Source organism: Cheilinus undulatus, linkage group 13, assembly GCF_018320785.1.
Source record: "Cheilinus undulatus linkage group 13, ASM1832078v1, whole genome shotgun sequence".
Lineage (NCBI taxonomy): Eukaryota > Metazoa > Chordata > Actinopteri > Labriformes > Labridae > Cheilinus > Cheilinus undulatus.
In genome coordinates, this window is record NC_054877.1 from 49,666,693 (window position 1) to 49,690,953 (window position 24,261).

Here is a 24,261-nt window from a genome sequence, read left to right on the forward strand (position 1 = left end):
TAAACCAACAAAAAAGGAAATAATAGAGGGTGTGATATTTACAAAAAGTAAAGTTTAAAGATATGTTGTGACTGACTGTGACCAGCTAAACAAAAATGAAGTGGGAAAAATATTTGGAATATTAATGTTTAACCCCAGAATTCTGACATTCATCCACATTTCTGACTTTGATCCCAGAATTCTGACTTTGATCACAGATTTCAGACTTTGATCCAGAATTCTGACTTTGATCTCAGAATTCTGACTTTGATCTCAGAATTCTGACTTTTCATTTAGAATTCTGACTTTGATCCCAGAATTGGGAAAAGGGTGTGATATCAGGAACATAAATTAGGTTTAATGATATAATGAGACAGTATCTAAACCAACAAAAAAGGAAATAATAGAGGGTGTGATATTTACAAAAAGTAAAGTTTAAAAATATGTTGTGACTGACTGTGACCAGCTAAACAAAAATGAAGTGGGAAAAATATTTGGAATATTAATGTTTAACCCCAGAATTCTGACATTCATCCACATTTCTGACTTTGATCCCAAAATTCTGACTTTGATCCTAGAATTCTGACTTTGATCTCAGAATTCTGACTTTGATCTCAGAATTCTGACATTTATTTTAGTATTCTGACTTTGATCCCAGAATTCTGACTTTTATCTCAGAATTCTGACTTTGATCCCAGAATCCTGACTTTTATCTCAGAATTCTGACTTTGATCTCAGAATTCTGACATTTATTTTAGAATTCTGACTTTGATCACAGATTTTTGACTTTGATCCCTAAGTTCTGACTTTGATCCCAGAATTCTGACTTTGATCTCAGAATTCTGACTTTGATCCCAGAATTCTGACTTTGATCCCATAATCCTGACTTTTATCTCAGAATTCTGACTTTGATCCCAGAATTCTGACTTTGATCTCAGAATTCTGACATTTATTTTAGAATTCTGACTTTGATCTCAGAATTCTCATTTTGATCCAGAATTCTCCTAAAAAGCTTTCAAATATTAAACTTTGTGACAGAAGTTAGATGTTGAGATCCCTTTGTTGCCCCCTTGTGGTCATGTAGCACACATTAATGCACACCCACTGAGACCTGAAATGACATCAAAATATTTATTTTTAAATAAACTGATTGCTTTTAGTCACAGTGTCAATGTACTTTTCCTTTTTTTACATTCTTTTTGATGACATCATTTTTGTGTCTTTGTTAAGAATATTTTTCTCATAAAGTAGTCTTTGGATCCCCCAGCTGTAAACAGCAACAGGAAAAATGCTTTCTGCCAAAGGGGGGCGCTGTTGACTCTTACACAAATATAGACGAAACAGAAAGTAGATTAACTGAAAAAGTTAAACTATACTTGAAAACAATTCCTATAGTTTCTGTTCAACTAAAAACAAATGCATTTACCTTGCTTTAAATAGTATACTGTCACATGAAATGCCTCAGAATTCTGGGAATTTAAGATAAAAAAATGCAGATAGCTTATTTAATTTGTTTTCCTTGTATTATTTTATCCCTCAGAATGGAGCATTAAAACAAGAATTTTCAAGAAAACTAACCATTCTTTTTACAAAGGAAAATGTTTTTACTAAAATCATTATTTTTATTATTAGTAGTAGTAGTAGTTGTTGTTGTTGTAGTAGTAGTGTCAAAATATTCTTCCCATGACAGAAATATCCAGTCAAATTTATTTATTAAGCACTTTAAAATATAAGACAAAATGGTCAAAAGTGCTATACAATGAAAATGAAAAACAATACAAACATAATGAAACATAAGGGTACTTAAAAAAAAGGTTAGTACAGACTTCTCCCACCACACAGCAAACTGACTCCTGTCTGATGACTGTCATCATCATGAGGCTCATGACTGATGGAGAAGAGAGCGACTACAGAGGACTGGACCAAGAGTTCATAGACTGCTAGATTCAGCCTCCAGATCAGTTATGGTTAAAACCAAAGAACTAGTGGCAGGTTTTAGCTCCACCCACTTTTCATAAGGTTGTTAACTATGGCCTACTAATGGCAAAAAAAAGGAGGAATTCCACCCGTACCTTTAAACATGATGTCATCAAAAGTAATAAAACATTCCATCTTTACCTTTAAACATGATGTCATCAAAGGTAAAAAAATTCAACCCTTACCTTAAACATAATTTCATCAAAGTTTATAAAACATTCCATCGTTACATTTCAACATGATGTCATCAAAAGTAATAAAACATTCCATCTTTACCTTTATACATGATGTCATCAAAGTTTATAAAACATTCCATCGTTACATTTCAACATGATGTCATCAAAAGTAATAAAACATTCCATCTTTACCTTTATACATGATGTCATCAAAGTTTATAAAACATTCCATCGTTACATTTCAACATGATGTCATCAAAAGTAATAAAACATTCCATTGTTGCCTTTAAACATGATGTCATCAAAGCTATTACACATTCCATCTTTACCTGAAACATGATGTCACCAAAGTTTACCAACATTTAATCTTGCTTTTATACACAACGTCATCAAAGTTCATAAAACATTCCTTCTTTACCTTTATTCATGATGTCATCAAAAATAAAAAACAAAAAAACATTCCATCTTTACCTTTAAACATGATGTCATCAAAGTTCATAAAACATTCCTTTTTTACCTTTATTCATGATGTCATCAAATGTAAAAAAAAAAACATTCCACCCATACCTTTAAACATGATGTCATCAAAAGTAATAAAACATTCCATTGTTGCCTTTAAACATGATGTCATCAGAGTTTATAAACATTTCATCTTTGCTTTTATACACAATGTCATCAAAGTCCACAAAACATTCCACCTTCACCTTAAGCATGATGTCATCAAAGATCAAACATTCCATCCTTGCCTTTCTCATCCAGGCCAGTCTGGAAGAGCATCAGAAGTCAAACCCCCTCTGTCTAGTCCAGCTGGAACTTAGAAAGATAAAAACAGATTCCCACTACTGGTCTCAGACTTAAGGATTTATTGATCCACTTTTCCACACAGTAATCCACTATCTGGTTCAGTATGTCAGTGGATCTACTGTTCTATCATTAGACTGGTATGAAGACATTATGGGGCCTTTTAGGGTTCGGGGCTTAAACCTTAAAGGTGGACCCAGGAGTCCTCTAAAGGGACTTTTTTTGAGGATCAAACATTATTTTGATGAGGGTTTTTGTTTTTCACTTTCAGCCTCCTACTAATGATTTTAGACCCATATATTCCTCATTTTTTCATGTAGGCCTAAAATGACTGTATGTTTGAAGCCCCTTGTATCTCGTCTCTTATCTTATCTTGTCTTGTCTTGTCTTATCTTATTTTTTCTTGTCTTATCTTAAACTCTAATGTTTGATGGTGTCTGACTGATTTGTGTTGGTCCATTATAGTCTGGATTGATCACTGAAAGCCATCCGTGTGTTCCTCTTTAACACAGTGACGTAGCTTCCTGCCGCAGACACACACCTCCCTCCCTCTCTCTCTCTCCCTCTCTCTCTCTTTCTGCGGCTCCCTGCTAAAAACAACACATCACCGGGACACAGACCCACGGAGCACCGGGACCGAGCAGAACCGGGACGGAGGACACCAGAGGGGACAGAAAGATGACGGAGAGCTCAAAGACTCATGTGATCCTGCTGTCCTGCGGCAGCTTCAACCCCATCACGAAGGGACACATCCATATGTTCGGTGAGCAGCTGTCTCAGCATCTTTATATGTCTGTTTTAACATGGGTGGTCTCACCTGGACCCTCCAGAATAACAGCATAGTCTCACCTTTGAGGCTAATTATCCGGAAACGATGGCCGAGCTCTGTGACGTTGACTGTCGCTGTCCAGCAGGGTGGTGCTGAAATGGGCGAGGGCTCCTGTTCCTCAGTATAGGAGCTAACGCAGAGAAATGAACGAATAATCCCCGTTAGAGATAAAAATGAGCCCCGTTAATCACAGTGTGAGCTGGTTTGGAGCTGTTTAAGACGTCAGTGTTCCGTTAAGGACGTAAATGTTCCGTTAAAGGCGAGCAGGCCTCGTGGCGCAGCCCACAAATGACGCCTCTGTGTCGGATCCTCCTGAGGGCTGCTCGGCCTCTCTGTGGGACAGAGTGGAGAAATGTTACTCACATGTATGTTCCTGTTATCAGCATTTATATGTGTTACTGCAGAGACGTTTTCATGAGCATGGGCCTCTAAAGGACTGCTGGGCTCCATAACAGGCCTTCTTGTTGCTTCTTCAATAATGATTTTCCTCTTCCATGATCTTAAATGTTGGATTATGTTTTAATCATCATCCTAAGTAAATAAACTATGAATTCACAGACAGTAAATAATCCCTGATGTTATTACATAAAATTAAAGGTGCAGAGTGTTTAATCCGAATTTTTATTTAAAACACTCTCTAAGCCTTTTATTCCAACACCAGGTAAACTACATTATTTCTGACCAATCCTTAAAATAAATACCATTTAATAGGAGTGAATGTTTGAACAATGTTTATTTATTTATAAGTGTTTCTTTCCTTTATTTTTAATATCAGGAAATGCAAACAGTTATTCAGAAGAGCTAAAACCAAACAAGCAAAAATACACATCCAGAAGTCTAAGGCAGTGATTCTCAAACTTTCCAGCCTGTGACCCCCAAAATTAAGGTCCCAAAGACCTGGGACCCCCAAAATTAAGGTCCCAAAGACCTGGGACCCCCAAAATTAAGGTGCCAGAGACCAGGGACCCCAAAAATTCAGGTGCCAGAGACCAGGGACCCCCAAAATAAAGGTGCCAGAGACCAGGGACCCCAAAAATTAAGGTCCCAGGGACCAGGGACCCCCAAAATACAGGTGCCAGAGACCAGGGACCCCCAAAATTAAGGTCCCAAAGACCTGGGACCCCCAAAATTAAGGTGCCAGAGACCAGGGACCCCAAAAATTCAGGTGCCAGAGACCAGGGACCCCCAAAATTAAGGTCCCAAAGACCAGGAACCCCTGAAATAAAGGTCCCAAAGACCAGGGAACCCCAAAATTAAGGTGCCAGAGACCAGGGACCCCAAAAATTCAGGTGCCAGAGACCAGGGACCCCCAAAATAGAGGTGCCAGAGACCAGGGACCCCCAAAATACAGGTGCCAGAGACCAGGGACCCCCAAAATACAGGTGCCAGAGACCAGGGACCCCCAAAATAAAGGTGCCAGAGACCAGGGACCCCCAAAATAAAGGTGCCAGAGAGAAGGGACCCCCAAAATAAAGGTGCCAGAGACCAGGGACCCCCAAAATAAAGGTGCCAGAGACCGGGGACCCCAAAAAAAAACTTGCCCGAGACCGGGGACCCCCAAAATAAAGGTGCCAGAGACCAGGGACCCCCAAAATAAAGGTGCCAGAGACCGGGGACCGCAAAATAAAGATGCCAGAGACCGGGGACCCCCCCCCAAAATAAAGGTGCCAGAGACCGGGGACCCCCAAAATTAAGGTCCCAAAGACCAGGGACCCCTGAAATAAAGGTCCCAAAGACCAGGGACCTGGAAAATAGAGGTGCCAGAGACCAGGGACCCCCAAAACAAAGGGGCCAGAGACCAGGGACCCCGAAAATAGAGGTGCCAGAGACCAGGGACCCCCAAGATAAAGGTGCCAGAGACCGGGGACCCCAAAATAAAGATGCCAGAGACCAGGGACCCCGAAAATAGAGGTTCTAGAAATAATTTCTAACCTGGCACTGGCAATGTCACATACCAGGGATGTTTATTTTGGAAGGAGGAAGCAAATACATTTCATATTTTGAGCCATCAATGGTTTTTAATGTGTTGCCAGCAGTTTTTAAACATGGTGCTAAAAATCTCTGTACCTTGTGCTGGCAATGGTACATCCTAGTGGCCAACAATGTTTAATATATGGCAGAGGCAATGCTTGTGAATTATGCTGGCAAGGTCACATACAGAAGGGAAAAAATCTAAACAGGAAGAAACAGCTAGGATTTATAATTGGAACCAATAATGTTTAACCTGTGGTACCAGTGAAGATTTACCCGGCACTGGCAATGTTACATAACAGGATGTTTATTTTAATAGGTGGAAGCAAATATGTTGGAGCCAATATTGCTTTTATTGAGGAGCTGGTAGTGTTTTTTGTATGGTACCAGTAACACTTCCTATGATGAGCCAGCAATGTCACTAACTAGAGGCCAGCAAGGGTTTGTATGTGTTGCTGGCAATGTTGAACACCAGGGGATGGTCATTTCTGTTAGACAGGGCCAGCTTTGTTTCAGATTTAAAGCCAAAAATGTTTTATTTGGGTATCTGCAATATTTTAGGTGTTGAGGACAAAGTCTGACGTAAGGTGCCAGCAATGACCAGGAGCCTTGCAAACTTGAATAGGTGTTGAGTGTCGTGCTTCAAATTCGGAGCCAATTCTGTTTTTTATTGAGATCCTGTCAGGGTTTTGCTGGTGTTGATAGCAATGTTTTATGCATGGTACCAGTAACACTTTGTATGATGGGCCAGCAATGTCATTAACTAGCGGCCAGCAATGTGTTTTATGTGGCGCTTACAATGTTTTATTGGCCATACTTGGCATTTTGACAAGTGAAGCTAGCTTTGTTTAACATCTTGTGCCAATAATGTTATGGAGCCAGCAATGTTTCATAGGTGTTGACCAAAGTGTTAAATGCATAGGACCAGTAACCTTGCAAAGCAGATGGATACGCCCATTTCCTTGTTTTTCACTGGCGAATCCATCTTACAAAGCTCCTGTCTGAACCGTTTGGGCCCGGTTAGAAAGTGACAGGACCAATCGGCGATGAGGGGCAGTGCTGTCAGGCGCGGCAGAGTCGTGACGTAAACAAGCAGCAGCAAGAGGGGGAACAATAATGGTGGAAGAGCTTAGCGTGGATGCTGCTAAAGCACCAGTTTTATCAGAACTTGACAACAATTCTTCTTTAAAAGAAGAACAAAGAAGAGCAGTGAGTTTTCTTTTCAAAGTGGAGTACTTACATGTCTATAGTCACCATGTTTTGCGTTTTTCCCCATAGCTGCGTACGCACAGCTCGGTAGCTGCTACGTCAGGTTTGTTGCTCTGATTGGCCTGTAGAGATGTGACAGACAGAACGTTCATCCAATCACACTCCAAGTTTTTTTCAAAGCTTCTGCCTTTTCTCAAACGTGTCCTATTGAAGCTTTCCCAGATGGATGTGTGAAGCAAATCCATCTGGCACGTCAGGTTATAGGACCAGGGATGGTTTCGATGTTCCACCGGCAATGTTGCACACCAGGGAATGGTAAGTTCGGTTAGCAGGATAGTCTAATGTAAGGTGCCAGCAATGACCAGGGAGCATGCAAACTTCATAGGTGCTGAGTGTCATGTTTCATATTTGGAGCCAATTCTGTTTTTACTGAGGTCCTGTCAGGGTTTTGCTGGTGTTGATAGCAATGTTTTATGCATGGTACCAGTAGCACTTCTAATGTTGTGCCAGCAATGTCTGATGTTGGGTGCTGGCACTGTTGTGTTGATTCTGCTTGTAAAGTCACAAAATACCAAACTTTGGTTGCTGGAACCAGCTTTGTCTGATATTTTGAGCAAATAGTGCTGTTATTATGGAATGCTGATGGTAGTGTGTTATGCACGGTTCCAGCAATGTGTTCATGTGGTGCAATGTTGCATGCTAGGGTAGAACACATTTAAATAGGTGGGCCCAGCTGTGTTTCACATTTAAAGCCAAACATGCTTTTATTTTGGAGTTGGCAATGACCAAATGGCATACAAGTTTCCATTAGAGATGCATGGGTGTTTCATTTTTAAAGCTGACAATGCTTCTGTTAAGGTGATGGCAATGTTACACCATTGCACCATTAATATTCTTATTCCAGCAGCGTCACTGAATAGTGGCCAGCAATGTTTTAAATGGGGTGCTGGCAATGTTTAATTGGCCCCACATAGAACACAGCATATAATATTTGGTGCTAATAATTCTGATATTGTGGAGCCAGCAATGTCTTTTAGGGTATTGATAGGAATGCTGTGAGCATGATGCTGGCAATGTACCACACCAGAGGTCAGCAGACTATGGGCCAATCATTTTTGAAAGCAATTATTTGAAGGCTGGGCTAGCAATGTTTCACTCCTGATTTCAGTGGTATAAAATACAAGGAGCTGGCAATGTTCTTCAGTAGCAGCCATGTTAAACACACAGTTCTTATGAATTAGAGTCAGTTTTTCTTCATGTTTTAGTACTTTTAAACACTGTTAGTCATTGAAATCAAAGCCTTTGTCAGCTTTAAAGCGTGCATACCGAGTCGTTTATGTGATGAAGACGTGGTTAGAGTGATATCTACATGTCAGCTGGAGCTGGGCTGGTTCAATATGACCTCTCTAAAGGGGCCCGTGAATCCTGGAGATGACACTCTTTCTAGGGACTGTTTTCTGTCAGTCAGCCTGCAGGGACGTCTACTGCTGACTCATGATGACCTTTAGGATTGCAGAGACAGAAACAAACGCATTAAAACCAAAGAATGAAAGTAAAACAATCAGGAGTCCTCCACTGTGGATGTGATGGCGTACTCTCTTTCTGTTTCAGACATTTCTAACCTTGTCTGTGCTGAAAACATGAGCGTGTGCTGCATTCAGATTCCGTCTCTGTTTTTATAGAGATCAGATCAAACGTCAAACCCAGCAGGTAGCGAGCATGTCAGATAAATGCAGAGCTGTTTAAAGTGATGTGTTTCCCTCTGGAGCACGGTGAAAGTTGCATGAATTCACTGACAAAGCGAGCAGAGCGAAAGTACTCTGCTGGGTGTGATGATGCAGCTGCAGCACAGCAGCCATGTTCCCATCATGACCTATTTTCACCAGCAGCTCCTTCATCGCCGCGTCTTCCTCCAGGCCATGAAAGCTTTATGAAGCTTCTCTCCTCACATGGAGAACACCAGGTGGAAAAAGAGGAAATAGACAACAACACAGAGTCAATTCTACGTTTATGCACATTTAAATATTCACTATAGAAAATAAATAACCTCAGATGCTGAAACTGAGACATTTTACCATTTTATTAAATATCGGCTCATTTTGAATTTAATGACAATAACACATCTCAAAATAGTAGGGACAGGGAAATGTTTACTATTGTGTGTCATCCCCTCTTCTTTGACACGAGTCTGTAAATGTCTGGAAAATGAATAGACCAGCTGATGGTAGAGGAATGTTTTTCCATTCTGAGTAACCCTGACGACCACTCAACAGTCACAGAGTTACCCTGACGACCACTCAACAGTCACAGAATTACCCTGACGACCACTCAACAGTCACAGAGTCACTCTGACGACCAATCAACAGTCACAGAGTTACCCTGAAAACCACTCAACAGTCACAGAGTTACCCTGACGACCACTCAACAGTCACAGTTACCCTGACGACCACTCAACAGTCACAGTCACTCTGACAACCACTCAACAGTCAAAAAGTTACCCTGACGACCACTCAATAGTCACAGAGTTACCCTGAAAACCACTCAACAGTCACAGTTACTCTGATGACCACTCAACAGTCACAGAGTCACTCTGACGACCACTCAGCAGTCACAGAGTTACCCTGATGACCACTCAACAGTCACAGAGTCACTCTGACGACCAATCAACAGTCACAGAGTTACCTTGACGACCACTCAACAGTCACAGAGTAACTCTGATGACCTGTCAACAGTTACAGAGTTACCCTGAGGACCACTTAACAGTCACAGAGTTACCCTGACGACCACTTAACAGTGACAGAGTTACCCTGACAACTACTTTACAGTCACAGAGTTACTCTGACAACTACTTAACAGTCACAGAGTCACTCTGGCGACCACTCAACCGTCACAGAGTTACCCTGACGACCACTCAACAGTCACAGTTACCCTGACGACCACTCAACAGTCACAGTTACCCTGACGACCACTCAACAGTCACAGAGTTACCCTGACGACCACTCAACAGTCACAGAGTTACCCTGACGACCACTCAACAGTCACAGTTACCCTGACGACCACTCAACAGTCACAGAGTTACCCTGACGACCACTCAACAGTCACAGAGTTACCCTGACGACCACTCAACAGTCACAGAGTTACCTTGACAACCACTCAACAGTCACAGAGTTACCCTGACAACCACTCAACAGTCACAGTTACCCTGACGACCACTCAACAGTCACAGAGTTACCCTGACGACCACTCAACAGTCACAGAGTTACCCTGACAACCACTCAACAGTCACAGAGTTACCTTAACAACCACTCAACAGTCACAGAGTTACCCTGACAACCACTCAACAGTCACAGTTACCCTGACGACCACTCAACAGTCACAGAGTTACCCTGACGACCACTCAACAGTCACAGAGTTACCCTGACGACCACTCAACAGTCACAGTTACCCTGACGACCACTCAACAGTCACAGAGTTACCCTGATGACCACTCAACAGTCACAGAGTTACCCTGACGACCACTCAACAGTCACAGAGTTACCTTGACAACCACTCAACAGTCACAGAGTTACCCTGACAACCACTCAACAGTCACAGTTACCCTGACGACCACTCAACAGTCACAGAGTTACCCTGACGACCACTCAACAGTCACAGAGTTACCTTGACAACCACTCAACAGTCACAGAGTTACTCTGATGACCACTCAACAGTCACAGAGTTACCTAGACAACCACTCAACAGTCACAGAGTTACTCTGATGACCACTCAACAGTCACAGAGTTACTCTGATGACCACTCAACAGTCACAGAGTTACTCTGATGACCACTCAACAGTCACAGAGTTACTCTGATGACCACTCAACAGTCACAGAGTTACTCTGACCACCACTCAACAGTCCCAGAGTCACTCTGATGACCACTCAACAGTCACAGTTACCCTGACGACCACTCAACAGTCACAGAGTTACTCTGACGACCACTCAACAGTCACAGAGTTACTCTGATGACCACTCAACAGTCACAGAGTTACCTTGACAACCACTCAACAGTCACAGAGTTACTCTGATGACCACTCAACAGTCACAGAGTTACCTTGACAACCACTCAACAGTCACAGAGTTACTCTGACGACCACTCAACAGTCACAGAGTTACTCTGATGACCACTCAACAGTCACAGAGTTACTCTGATGACCACTCAACAGTCACAGAGTTACTCTGACAACCACTCAACAGTCACAGAGTTACTCTGATGACCACTCAACAGTCACAGAGTTACCTTGACAACCACTCAACAGTCACAGAGTTACCTTGACAACCACTCAACAGTCACAGAGTTACTCTGATGACCACTCAGCAGTCACAGAGTTACCTTGACAACCACTCAACAGTCACAGAGTTACTCTGACGACCACTCAACAGTCACAGAGTTACTCTGATGACCACTCAACAGTCACAGAGTTACTCTGATGACCACTCAACAGTCACAGAGTTACTCTGACAACCACTCAACAGTCACAGAGTTACTCTGATGACCACTCAACAGTCACAGAGTTACCTTGACAACCACTCAACAGTCACAGAGTTACCTTGACAACCACTCAACAGTCACAGAGTTACTCTGATGACCACTCAGCAGTCACAGATCATCATATTTCTGTTGTGTCAGAATTAATCGACGTTCAGAGACTAGAGAGGGCTAACAGACCAGTGTTTAATGTCTGCAGTGAACAGTTTTATCCTGCAGAAGGCAAACAGGCAACATAAAGATACACTCACACCAGGTGATCTGGGCTGTGCCTGAGTCAGAGTCATGGGTAAAAAGTAGTCGTAGGAGGATCACAGACTCTTTCAGGTACACAGATGTTCACCTGAGCATGAGCATAAACAGATGTCCCGTTGAGTCATCACCACGGCTGTCTCTGCTTCTTCCTTCTTCCTGGTGCTGTTACAAATCAAGGACACCTACAGCGCCCCCTTAGTCTGCCCATGCACAGTACCCTGAAAGGAGACCAGTGGGGGAGGGGGGCAATCATGCCCAGACATAGTACCAAACAATCATTGCTAATGTGAAGCTGTACCCCCAGTGCCAGAAAAGTTGGGTTGCTGTGTAAAATGTAAATTACAACAATATTTGTCAAATCTCATAAACCCATATTTGATTCACTTTAGAACAGCAACAGATGGCAGCAACACATCTCAAAAAAGTAGGGACAGGGCCATGTTTACTATTGTGTAGTATCCTCTCTTTAACAACAGTCTGTAAATGTCTAGGAGTGAGGAGACCAGCTGATGCAGGATCCTAGCTAGGCCTTCTTTGCTGGATTTTTCCTTTTCTGATGTTTTCTGTTGGTGAAAGGTCTGGACTGCAGTCAGACCAGTTCAAGACCCAGACTCTCTTCCTGTGAAGCCATGCTGTTGTGATGGATGTGGTATGTGGTTTAGCATGGTCTTGCTGAAACAGTCAAGGCCTTGCCTGACAGAGACGTTGGCTGGATGGGAGCACATGTGTCTCTAAAAGCTCTCTTTACTGTCCAGCATTGATAGTTCCTCTCCAGATGTTAGAGCTGCCCACGCCATAGGCACTAATGCAACCCCATACCATCAGAGATGCAGGCTTTAGACCTGAGCCAGGAGAACCAGCTGGATGCTCCCTCTCCTCTTTAGTCCACAGGACACGGCGTCTGTGGTTTCCTCTGACCACAGAACAGTTTTCCATGTTTCCTCTGACCACAGAACAGTTTTCCATGTTTCGTCTGTGTTAAATGAGCTTTTTTGCTGAAATTGTTCCACACTTTTAGACTCAGTTTTTCACAGATTGGTGAACCTCCACCCATCTTTACTTCTGAGAGACTCTGTCTCTCTAAAATGCTCCTTTTATACCCAGCCATGTTTCTGACCCGTTAACAATTAACCTAATTAGATTCAAAACACTCCTCCAGCTGTTTTTCATAGCTAACACTTACTTTTCCAGCCTTTTGTTGCCCTGTCCCTACTTTTTTGAGATGTGTTGCTGCCATCAGATTCAAAATGAGCTCATATTTTTCCTGAAATGTTAAAATGTCTCAGTTTAACATCTGATCTGTTGTTTCTGTTGAATTGTGAATCAAATATGTGTTTATGAGATTTGACAGTGATTGACTTCTTCTCTAGGATCGGGGTTGAACTAGAGCCTTGTAGCTGGGCAGAGTTAAAAACTGTCTTCTGTGTCCTGGAGCATACAGCAGGACTAAAATCAGAGTAAGAAGCAGCTTGTGTACTCTATCATGAATGTGTTTCAGATCTGAGTTAAAGCTTCGGTTCAATCCAATCCTGATGGTACATCTGAAAAACAAAAACCAACCTGTCTCCGAGTCTCGGGGACCTTCAGAAAGTTTTTTTCGGCAGACTCTCAGGATGAAACTTTGCCAAGAAGTCAAAGAAAACCTCTCCATCAGTCACAGAGCTGCTCATGGGAACAGACTGTTCAGCAGACGGAGCTTGATTTCAAAATAAGAGCCAACGGCTACAGGCTAAAAAGCTGCTGAGGTGACAGTGGTTTGATTAAAGACGGTGATTTAATCAGATTTAAGTGAGGAGTGAGGGAGGCTCTCAGGGGTTTAAAGAATCTCAGTGAGGCTGATTGAAGACAGACGAGGGATTTACACTCTTAAACTCTGCTTTTATTTCTAAACATCCTCAAACTAGAACATGAAGCTGCTCTTTACAGACGGCACACTGGATCAGTTCAACTACTCTCAGCTTCACGTGGTGACGGGATAACCAGGATAGGACTAATGCATCTGTAATGGTATCAGCATATGTTCATAAGAGGTGCAGTGGTTTCAGACATGTCCGAGCATGCCCTGGCCCCACACACCCCACACACACACACACACACACACCCCAGCCTGAGCTCGTTTGTATGTAGACAGTCTGATATAGCAGGAAGAAGAATGAATGGAGCCGGTTTGAAGGAGGGAATGTTGGGAGCTTTTCCTCCATTTTTGCCATAAAACTTTTACAAAAAATGAGGAAATGAGTGTTTGGTAGATCCTTTCTTTCTCATGCTGTTGTAAATAAATAAATGTTATAAATAAAGTTTGATTGAGTGATTGATTGATTAAAGTCTGTTTATTTCCCTTTAAATGGGGCCACCTCTGTAAGGATCATGCATTTGTGGGATGAGCAGCAGAGCTGAGATTGTGGGTTGCACCCTTGAAAAATCGTCTGAATCTTCTCTAACTATCCTACACACTGAGAACTCTACCTGATTACTAAAACCCCGAGTTAACAGTAGGGGTGTGTGTTGGCAGGAATCTGGCAATACAATACGTATCGCGATACAGGGGTGCAGATATCGATATATTGAGATATTTTTGTAATTTAACATAAATATGTATTTGTGTATGTGTGGGTGTGTATATTTATGTTTATATAAATAAATAACAACTATGTAATTTTAAGTTAACATGGAATATAAAAGAATTAAGCTATTAATAAAGATCCATTAAAATTATATCTGTAGTATGTAAACTAAAAATTATATGGTGTATTATTAAATATACGGTCCTGCATCATCTAGAATTTGACTCTTTTTTTTTGTGCAGTATGTAGATCAGGATTTTTCTTTTCCATTTGTTGTAATGAGTTAAAATGCTTTCAGGATTTTTAGAAGAACAGTGGGAAAATAAATCATTTTAGAGTAAATCTTTTATATTTCATGGTACATCAGACTGATCCTCATGTCAGCTTTAGGACTGATGGGCTGTTGTGAGGAGGGCGTGATGGGACAGTTTTTTATGGTTTTACAGAAGTCGTCATTCTTAACGAGACTACGGCGGCTCAGGTCCTTACAAAAACAAAGTATTGACTGTAATTATGGTGGCATGAGTAAAAACCAGCAGGCTTCTTTCACGTTAGCTGTTAGCCACTAAGCTACCACTATGATGCTTACCAAGTATGTCACTCTGGCGTGACATATCTTACAAATGACTTGACCCCTGTGCCGCCAACTAGCGGTCACCACAAACTACCACACCAACAAAGTAAATTATTACTTCAAAAACTGTTGATACTGAATTTTAAAATATCGATACGGTATTGTGCAGCGAAATATCGCGATATATCAGTGTATCGATATTTTCTAACACCCCTAGTTGGCAGGTTCCAAAAGTTTCCAGTGAAGGAGAGTCGGCATAAGGAAACACTGTTAGGTGGTTTTCACACCTGATAGTCTGGTACAATGTCTGCAATACCACAAATACTGCACCAGTCCACCTGTCCATCTCGCAGTCCCTTTTACCCTCCCTCGTGAACAAGACCCCGAGGTACTTGAACTCCTTCACTTGGGGCAAAGACACTCTCTCCACCTGGACAGAGCAATCCACTGTTTTCTGGCAGAGATCCACGGCCTCGGACTTGACTGTGACCTGTTAATCAGTCATACTGTGTACAGTTCAGTAAAACTGCAGGAGCACCACGCTACGCAGGATGGAACTGTGGTTTTAAGACAGACGGTGTGCAAAGACACTAATGTTAATATTTGTTTGTGTGTTTGCAGAAAAAGCCAGAGAGTATCTGCACAAAACGGGTCGTTTCATCGTGATCGGAGGAATCATCTCTCCTGTGCACGACTCCTACGGCAAACCGGTGAGTGAAAACAGACGCAGGATTGGTTTCTTTAATGACTGAGCCAGTATCAGAGAAAACGTGAGTGCAGACATCAGACGCTGAGTTAAAGCATGAACATTTTACTGATAGCATCATATCTGGTGGTTGTGTTGCTGCTGGAGCTAATGAAGCTCTTGTCCTACTTTTGCTGTGCGGCTGCAGAAACACATGTCATGAATAATAGATGCTGCAGAAACACTTTCACTGCTCTCTGCAGATGTGATTTCAGCCCAGAGCATGACCTGCACTGTAACAAAAGCATGGTATATTAACATAATATAAATCAATAATATATTCATCTGTCAACACAGCTGGAATGAACCCAATGTCCTATCAATGCTGTACTAAGAATGGAACATTCTAGAGGTCAAAATGAACACTGATGAAGAAAAGGTGAAACAAAACAGCTCAAACACCTGACTGCCTAAATTTAGACAGATATTTACAGCTAATGTAGACCGATATTTACAGCTGATATAGACCGATATTTACAGCTGATATAGACTGATATTTACAGCTGATATAGACTGATATTTACAGCTGATATAGACTGATATTTACAGCTGATATAGACTGATATTTACAGCTGATATAGACTGATATTTACAGCTGATATAGACTGATATTTACAGCTGATATAGACTGATATTTACAGCTGATATAGGCTGATATTAACAGCTGATATAGACTGATATTTACAGCTGATATAGACTGATATTTACAGCTGATATAGACTGATATTAACAGCTGATATAGACTGATATTTACAGCTGATATAGACTGATATTTACAGCTGATATAGACTGATATGTACAGCTGATATAGACTGATATTAACAGCTGATATAGACTGATATTTACAGCTGATATAGACTGATATTAACAGCTGATGTAGACCGATATTAACAGCTGATGTAGACTGATATTTACAGCTGATATAGACTGATATTTACAGCTGATATAGACTGATATTTACAGCTGATATAGACTGATATTTACAGCTGATATAGACTGATATTAACAACTGATATAGACTGATATTTACAGCTGATATAGACTGATATTTACAGCTGATATAGACTGATATTTACAGCTGATATAGACTGATATTTACAGCTGATATAGACTGATTTACAGTTGATATAGACTGATATTAACAGCTGATATACACTGATTAACAGCTGATATAGACTGATATTAACAGCTGATATAGACTGATATTTACAGCTGATATAGACTGATATTTACAGCTGATATAGACTGATATTTACAGCTGATATAGACTGATATTAACAGCTGATATAGACTGATATTTACAGCTGATATAGACTGATATTAACAGTTGATATAGACTGATATTAACAGCTGATATAGACTGATATTTACAGCTGATATAGACTGATATTAACAGCTGATATAGACTGATATTTACAGCTGATATAGACTGATATTAACAGCTGATATAGACTGATATTTACAGCTGATATAGACTGATATTTACAGCTGATATAGACTGATATTAACAGCTGATATAGACTGATATTTACAGCTGATATAGACTGATTTTAACAGCTGATATAGACTGATATTTACAGCTGATATAGACTGATATTTACAGCTGATATAGACTGATATTAACAGCTAATATAGACTGATATTTACAGCTGATATAGACTGATATTTACAGCTGATATAGACTGATATTTACAGCTAATATAGACTGATATTTACAGCTGATATAGACTGATATTAACAGCTGATATAGACTGATATTTACAGCTGATATAGACCGATATTAACAGCTAATATAGACTGATATTTACAGCTGATATAGACTGATATTTACAGCTGATATAGACTGATATTTACAGCTGATAGAGACTGATATTTACAGCTGATAGAGACTGATATTTACAGCTGATATAGACTGATATTAACAGCTGATATAGACTGATATTTACAGCTGATATAGACTGATTTTAACAGCTGATATAGACTGATATTTACAGCTGATATAGACTGATATTTACAGCTAATATAGACTGATATTTACAGCTGATATAGACTGATATTAACAGCTGATATAGACTGATATTTACAGCTGATATAGACTGATATTTACAGCTGATATAGACTGATATTTACAGCTGATATAGACTGATATTAACAGCTGATATAGACTGATATTTACAGCTGATATAGACTGATTTTAACAGCTGATATAGACTGATATTTACAGCTGATATAGACTGATATTAACAGCTGATATAGACTGATATTTACAGCTGATATAGACTGATATTTACAGCTGATATAGACTGATATTTACAGCTAATATAGACTGATATTTACAGCTGATGTAGACTGATTTTAACAGCTGATATAGACTGATATTTACAGCTGATATAGACTGATATTAACAGCTGATATAGACTGATATTTACAGCTGATATAGACTGATATTTACAGCTGATATAGACTGATATTTACAGCTGATATAGACTGATATTTACAGCTGATAGAGACTGATATTTACAGCTGATATAGACTGATATTAACAGCTGATATAGACTGATATTAACAGCTGATATAGACTGATATTAACAGCTGATATAGACTGATATTTACAGCTGATATAGACTGATATTTACAGCTGATATAGACTGATATTTACAGCTGATATAGACTGATATTAACAGCTGATATAGACTGATATTTACAGCTGATATAGACTGATATTTACAGCTGATATAGACTGATATTTACAGCTGATATAGACTGATATTTACAGCTGATAGAGACTGATATTTACAGCTGATATAGACTGATATTAACAGCTGATATAGACTGATATTAACAGCTGATATAGACTGATATTAACAGCTGATATAGACTGATATTTACAGCTGATATAGACTGATATTTACAGCTGATATAGACTGATATTTACAGCTGATATAGACTGATATTTACAGCTGATATAGACTGATTTTAACAGCTGATATAGACTGATATTTACAGCTGATAGAGACTGATATTTACAGCTGATATAGACTGATATTAACAGCTGATATAGACTGATATTAACAGCTGATATAGACTGATATTTACAGGTGATAGAGACTGATATTTACAGCTGATATAGACTGATATTAACAGCTAATATAGACTGATATTTACAGCTGATGTAGACTGATTTTAACAGCTGATATAGACTGATATTTACAGCTGATATAGACTGATATTAACAGCTGATATAGACTGATATTTACAGCTGATATAGACTGATATTTACAGCTGATATAGACTGATATTTACAGCTGATATAGACTGATATTTACAGCTGATAGAGACTGATATTTACAGCTGATATAGACTGATATTTACAGCTGATATAGACTGATATTAACAGCTGATATAGACTGATATTAACAGCTGATATAGACTGATTTTAACAGCTGATATAGACTGATATTTACAGCTGATATAGACTGATATTAACAGCTGATATAGACTGATATTTACAGCTGATATAGACTGATATTTACAGCTGATATAGACTGATATTTACAGCTGATATAGACTGATATTTACAGCTGATATAGACTGATTTTTACAGCTGATATAGACTGATATTTACAGCTGATATAGACTGATATTTACAGCTGATATAGACTGATATTTACAGCTGATATAGACTGATATTTACAGCTGATATAGACTGATATTTACAGCTGATGTAGACTGATATTTATAGCTGATATAGACTGATATTTACAGCTGATATAGACTGATATTTACAGCTGATATAGACTGATATTTACAGCTGATATAGACTGATATTTACAGCTGATATAGACTGATATTTACAGCTGATAGAGACTGATATTTACAGCTGATATAGACTGATATTAACAGCTGATATAGACTGATATTAACAGCTGATATAGACTGATATTAACAGCTGATATAGACTGATATTTACAGCTGATATAGACTGATATTTACAGCTGATATAGACTGATATTTACAGCTGATATAGACTGATATTAACAGCTGATATAGACTGATATTTACAGCTGATATAGACTGATATTTACAGCTGATATAGACTGATATTTACAGCTGATAGAGACTGATATTTACAGCTGATATAGACTGATATTAACAGCTGATATAGACTGATATTAACAGCTGATATAGACTGATATTAACAGCTGATATAGACTGATATTTACAGCTGATATAGACTGATATTTACAGCTGATATAGACTGATATTTACAGCTGATATAGACTGATATTTACAGCTGATATAGACTGATTTTAACAGCTGATATAGACTGATATTTACAGCTGATATAGACTGATATTTACAGCTAATATAGACTGATATTTACAGCTGATATAGACTGATATTAACAGCTGATATAGACTGATATTTACAGCTGATATAGACTGATATTAACAGCTGATATAGACTGATATTTACAGCTGATATAGACTGATATTAACAGCTGATATAGACTGATATTTACAGCTGATATAGACTGATTTTAACAGCTGATATAAACTGATATTTACAGATGATATAGACTGATATTAACAGCTGATATAGACTGATATTTACAGGTGATAGAGACTGATATTTACAGCTGATATAGACTGATATTAACAGCTAATATAGACTGATATTTACAGCTGATGTAGACTGATTTTAACAGCTGATATAGACTGATATTTACAGCTGATATAGACTGATATTAACAGCTGATATAGACTGATATTTACAGCTGATATAGACTGATATTTACAGCTGATATAGACTGATATTTACAGCTGATATAGACTGATATTTACAGCTGATATAGACTGATATTAACAGCTGATATAGACTGATATTTACAGCTGATATAGACTGATATTTACAGCTGATATAGACTGATATTTACAGCTGATAGAGACTGATATTTACAGCTGATATAGACTGATATTTACAGCTGATATAGACTGATATTAACAGCTGATATAGACTGATATTAACAGCTGATATAGACTGATATTTACAGCTGATATAGACTGATATTTACAGCTGATATAGACTGATATTTACAGCTGATATAGACTGATATTTACAGCTGATATAGACTGATATTTACAGCTGATATAGACTGATATTTACAGCTGATATAGTGAAATGCATCCTGGGAGTCATAGATGTTGCTTATTTGTAAACCATGATCACAGAGAAAGAATTTTGTTGAGGTGGGCTGTGAACTCTCTCCTATCTTTCTGTGTCTCTCTCCCTCTGACCCTGTTTACTTCCTGCATTAACGATGCATTGTGGGTATTTAGATAGCAAGTAAATCCTCTTCTATATTCATCCATTCTCCCTCAGCTGTTAACATCTCGTCCAGATGAGAGTTTAACATCCTCCCACCTTTAACACACATCCACTGTGTCTATGAAGGAATCACCACCCTGTTGCTGATCACAGCTACAACCATCTGTTCAGACAGGTGGAGGTGAGCATGCAGGTCACATTTAGATCTCAGAGGGGGCTGGTTTACTCCTATTAGGGTGAACATAACATCACAGAGACTGTAAATAGCAGTCATCCCTGGATGTTTTACTCTTTTGTTGATTTTATAAATCAGTCATGGTCAAGATAATTTGACTTTTTTACTAAAAACATCCCCCAGAGTTCAGTTAAATCCATCATGAAGAAATGAAAGAATATTGTCACATGTGTAAATCTGCCTAGATCAGACCATCCTCACAAACTGAGTGGGCGTGCAAGAAGGAGACTAGTGAGAGAGGACACCAAGACACCTATGACTACTCTGAAGGAGCTCCAAGCTTCAGCTTCATCTTAGACTTATCTAGTTTGAGTCCATCTCTGTTCTCTGATTGGCTACCTCTCTGTTTTCTCTCCAGGGTTTAGTCCCCAGCAGACATCGCCTCACCATGTGTCAGCTGGCGGTCCAGTCCTCTGATTGGATCAGGTGAGACGTCTTCATGTTTTATCTGTGAAACTAAAGCTGTGAAGGTGTCAGACTCACCTGTGCTCTCTCCTCTGGAACATTCTCTGAATCAGGATGTTGTCTTTATCTTTCAGGGTGGACCCCTGGGAGTGTTATCAGGACACCTGGCAGACCACCTGCAGCGTTCTGGAGCACCACCGAGACCTGATGAAGGTGGGACATACCTGTCTCCGTCTTACCTGCAGCTAAAGTCACATTATTGTGTTAGTCAGTGTAAAACTAGTCTTTAAAGCCCATAAACATTGAAGTTGGTCTGCAGTCATTCTAAACGTCAGCACTAAAGGATGACATCAGAGGAGGAGGGGGCAGTGTTGGTGAAGCTGGGGATGTTGGGGCTTTTTCCTTATATCTTTGCCAAATAGTACGCCATAGTTGACAACCGTTGAAAAGTTGAAAAGGATGCTGCTGGGGCAGGAACAGGTATGTGGGGGGAATTTCAAAATAAAAGCGAAGCTTGAAGGTGACAGTGTAGATCGATGATTTGACTTTCTATCGATCTGATTAATCAACCAGTCGGTGTGACAATATACACCGACGTATGATTACAGCTGTGGCTGAGAGTGGCAACAAAAGAGGTAAAAGTAGGTTTAAAAATGGCAAATATAACAGAAATTCATTAAAAGTTGCAAAAAATTGCAAACTGGTCTTTTAAATGGCAATGAAGAGGTAAGAAATGGCTAAAAGTGGCAAAATGTGTTTAAAGTAGCAAAAACCAAAACGGTTGAAGAATGCAGAAATAAACAAAAACAGGTTAAAAGTGGCAAAAATGGCAAATACTGGTTTAAAACTGCAAAAAAAAAGTAGGCAAAAGGGGTTTTAAGAGGCAAAAATGGGTAGAAAAAGTGATGAAAAGATGTTCAAAAGTGGTAGAGTAATTACCACAATTACAAAAAAAAAAAATCAAAACCAGTCAAAAATGTATTTAAGCACAGATTAGTAAATAAAACTGTTAGGCAAGGTGTTAGCACCAATGCTACTGATCCAAAACACCGTCTCTGGGTCTATCAGGGTCCATTCTCTGGGTCTATCAGGGTCCATTCTCTGGGTCTATCAGGGTCCATTCTCTGGGTCTATCAGGGTCCATTCTCTGGTTTATCAGGGTCCATTCTCTGGTTTATCAGGGTCCATTCTCTGGGTCTATCAGGGTCCATTCTCTGGGTCTATCAGGGTCCATTCTCTGGGTCTATCAGGGTCCATTCTCTGGGTTTATCAGGGTCCTTTCTCTGGGTCTATCAGGGTCCATTCTCTGGGTCTATCAGGGTCCATTCTCTGGTTTATCAGGGTCCATTCTCTGGGTCTATCAGGGTCCATTCTCTGGGTCTATCAGGGTCCATTCTCTGGTTTATCAGGGTCCATTCTCTGGGTTTATCAGCGTCCATTCTCTGGGTTTATCAGCGTCCATTCTCTGGGTCTATCAGGGTCCATTCTCTGGTTTATCAGGGTCCATTCTCTGGGTTTATCAGGGTCCATTCTCTAGGTCTCTCAGGGTCCATTCTCTGGGTTTATCAGGGTCCATTCTCTGGGTTTATCAGGGTCCATTCTCTGGGTTTATCAGGGTCCATTCTCTGGGTTTATCAGGGTCCATTCTCTGGGTTTATCAGGGTCCATTCTCTGGGTTTATCAGGGTCCATTCTCTGGGTTTATCAGGGTCCATTCTCTGGGTTTATCAGGGTCCATTCTCTGGGTTTATCAGGGTCCATTCTCTAGGTCTCTCAGGGTCCATTCTCTGGGATTATCGGGTCCATTCTCTGGGTCTATCAGGGTCCATTCTCTGGTTTATCAGGGTCCTTTCTCTGGGTCTATCAGGGTCCATTCTCTGGGTCTATCAGGGTCCATTCTCTGGTTTATCAGGGTCCATTCTCTGGGTCTATCAGGGTCCATTCTCTGGGTCTATCAGGGTCCATTCTCTGGTTTATCAGGGTCCATTCTCTGGGTTTATCAGGGTCCATTCTCTGGGTTTATCAGGGTCCATTCTCTGGGTTTATCAGGGTCCATTCTCTGGGTCTATCAGGGTCCATTCTCTGGGTCTATCAGGGTCCATTCTCTGGTTTATCAGGGTCCATTCTCTGGGTTTATCAGGGTCCATTCTCTAGGTCTCTCAGGGTCCATTCTCTGGGTTTATCAGGGTCCATTCTCTGGGTTTATCAGGGTCCATTCTCTGGGTTTATCAGGGTCCATTCTCTGGGTTTATCAGGGTCCATTCTCTGGGTTTATCAGGGTCCATTCTCTGGGTTTATCAGGGTCCATTCTCTGGGTTTATCAGGGTCCATTCTCTAGGTCTCTCAGGGTCCATTCTCTGGGATTATCGGGTCCATTCTCTGGGTTTATCAGGGTCCATTCTCTGGGATTATCAGGGTCCATTCTCTGGGTTTATCAGGGTCCATTCTCTGGGTTTATCAGGGTCCATTGTCTGGTTTATCAGGGTCCATTGTCTGGTTTATCAGGGTCCATTCTCGGGGTTTATCAGGGTCCATTCTCTGGGTTTATCAGGGTCCATTCTCTGGGTCTATCAGGGTCCATTCTCTGGGTTTATCAGGGTCCATTGTCTGGTTTATCAGGGTCCATTCTCTGGGTTTATCAGGGTCCATTCTCTGGGTTTATCAGGGTCCATTCTCTGGGTTTATCA

General features: G+C 40.2%; 1 protein-coding gene across 1 annotated transcript in view; it reads left to right on the forward strand.

Annotated features, from left to right (window-relative positions):
• The first annotated feature begins 3,546 nt into the window (after positions 1–3,546).
• Positions 3,547–24,261, forward strand: part of nmnat2 (nicotinamide nucleotide adenylyltransferase 2) — a 29,932-nt gene continuing 9,217 nt past the window's right edge. Inside the window, exons 1-4 of the mRNA XM_041803061.1 lie at positions 3,547–3,696; positions 15,484–15,572; positions 21,529–21,596; positions 21,710–21,788. Of these exons, the coding sequence (XP_041658995.1) occupies positions 3,612–3,696; positions 15,484–15,572; positions 21,529–21,596; positions 21,710–21,788 (321 nt within the window). The 5' untranslated portion in view covers positions 3,547–3,611. The remainder of the gene's footprint in view (positions 3,697–15,483; positions 15,573–21,528; positions 21,597–21,709; positions 21,789–24,261) is intronic.